Consider the following 1,998-nt stretch of genomic DNA (forward strand, 5'->3'; position numbering starts at 1 on the left):
CTCTCTCTCTCTCTCTCTCTCTCTCTCTCTCTCTAGTAAGCCCAGCCGCCGCCGCCAACAGCCAAAACCGCAGTCACAGTTGTCAGTCTGCTGCTGCTGTTGAAGATTGTTTTCAGTGCGCTTTGAGAAAAATCGTTGGGCGTGGCGGCAGGTGCGCGTTTTTAGCCCGCTGATGACGTCAACATAAACTGACATCAGTTGCCATGACGACAAGCGTTTCCAACCAATGATTTCGCTGGGCATTGCTGTCAATCAAGACTCGTACATAGTGGGAGGAGGTGGCGGAGGAGGGAATGAGGAGGCGAAGGATGAGGCAGACGGAAGGAAGCAAAGAGAAGCGGAGTGCGAACAAGAACAGAGAGAGAGAGAGAGAGAGAGAGAGAGAAAGAAGCAGTTGGAAGGATGGCAGGTGTGTATGTGTATGTGCGGGTGGGTGGGTGGTTGCGAGAATGTAGGAGAAAAAGAGTAAGAAACAAATAGAGGGGAAGCGAAAGTGAGAGAGAGAGAGAGAGAGAGGGAGGAATGATGGGATAGAAAGGTAAGGAATTTGAGTGGTTGAATGAGAGAAGAGAAACGTATTTCCTTTGAATGATAGAGAGAGAGAGAGAGAGAAGTTGGTGTGTATGAATGTGTGCGCGCGCGCGTGTGTGTGTGCGCGAAAGGTAAAATTCGGTGAAAGTAAAGGATAGAGACTGAGATAAAGATGGTGAGAAAGGAAGAGAGAAGGAGATTGATTGAATAAATCAAATAGAAAGACCTGATGAAGAAGAAGAAGAAGAAGAAGAAGAAGAAGAAGAAGAAGAAGAAGAAGAAGACGAAAAAGGAAAGAGTGAGTGAGTGAGAGATAGAGAGAGGGGGAGAGAGAGAGAGATGTTGTAAGGTAAAATAGCAACAGAGAAATTGAGATAAAGAAGAGAAAGAAAAGCAGTAATAAGACAAGAGGAGAGGGAGGAGAGATGCCGAGAAAAGGTGAAAAGGAAGACAGAAGGAGAGAGATAGAGAGAAAGATCGATATATATATATAGATATATAGTTGGCTAGGTAAATAGAAGGAGAGCTGGAGAGAGATAGAGAGACAAATGAGGAGAGAGATAGAGGCACAGAAAGAGAGAGAGAGAGAGAGAGAGAGAGAGAGAGAGACTATCTGTGTTGGCTGTCAGTGTGTGTGTGTGTGCGTGATAGTCAGGGAAGATAGAGCAGAAGCTAACTCCTCCTCCTCCTCCTTCTGATTCTCCTCCTCCAGCGTAAAGCTCTAGTAAAAGCTAGTAGTAGTATTGTGCGTGTATGTGTGTGTGTGTGGAAAGAGAGAGATTGAGAGAGAGGGGGGACAGAGAAAAAGGGAAAGAGTGAAAGTAGAGAGAGTAGCAGGGTGAGAGTTAAGCTGTAAGGCAGTAAAGTGAGTGAGTGAATACGTGAATGAGTGAGTGAGTGAGTGAAACTGAGCTCAGCTTTTTCAACGGTCTAAGCGGCCCCCACGTGCGCTTGCAAGAGAGGACAGACAGACAGACTGACTGACAGACAGGCAGACTGGCAGGCAGGCAGGCAGGCAGGCAGACAGGCCGACCGACCGACCGACCGACCGACCAACCGACCGACCGACCAACCGACCGACAGACAGACAGACAGACAGAGAAGAAGAAGAAACCGTGAACGACGTAGGATTTTTAGTTTAGCCGTAGTGTTTGGACATTTTTTACAAAAATATGAAGATGGACTCTCAAACTCCACAGACAAACTCAACTGACGAAATCCCCAACGATCCGGGGTATGTATAAAATGTTGATTTTCCAAAAAAAATAGGGATCCTAAACATCATTATTATTATCATTTATCCTCCAACATCCCTATTATTACTATCATTATTCCTAACTTTTTCCTTTCGTTCATATATTTGGAATACAATATTTCATAGATATATATAAAAATATATATATTTTGTGTGTGTGGTTCTTTGGTGTTTGTTATGATTCTGGCATATATACATGTATGAATATATAT

At 44.4% G+C, this 1,998-nt stretch overlaps 1 protein-coding gene across 2 annotated transcripts in view; it reads left to right on the forward strand.

The window, feature by feature from the left end:
• Window positions 1-1,334: 1,334 nt before the first annotated feature.
• The window catches only part of LOC106872072 (RNA-binding protein Musashi homolog 2), a 287,270-nt gene continuing 286,606 nt past the window's right edge, over window positions 1,335-1,998 (forward strand). The window contains exon 1 of one of the 2 annotated variants that reach the window (XM_014918924.2): window positions 1,335-1,765. In XM_014918924.2, the coding sequence (XP_014774410.1) occupies window positions 1,704-1,765 (62 nt within the window). In that variant the 5' untranslated portion in view covers window positions 1,335-1,703. The remainder of the gene's footprint in view (window positions 1,766-1,998) is intronic. The other variant, XM_014918925.2, reaches the window with a different exon arrangement.

The sequence above is a fragment of the Octopus bimaculoides genome, chromosome 6 (genome assembly GCF_001194135.2).
Source record: "Octopus bimaculoides isolate UCB-OBI-ISO-001 chromosome 6, ASM119413v2, whole genome shotgun sequence".
Lineage (NCBI taxonomy): Eukaryota > Metazoa > Mollusca > Cephalopoda > Octopoda > Octopodidae > Octopus > Octopus bimaculoides.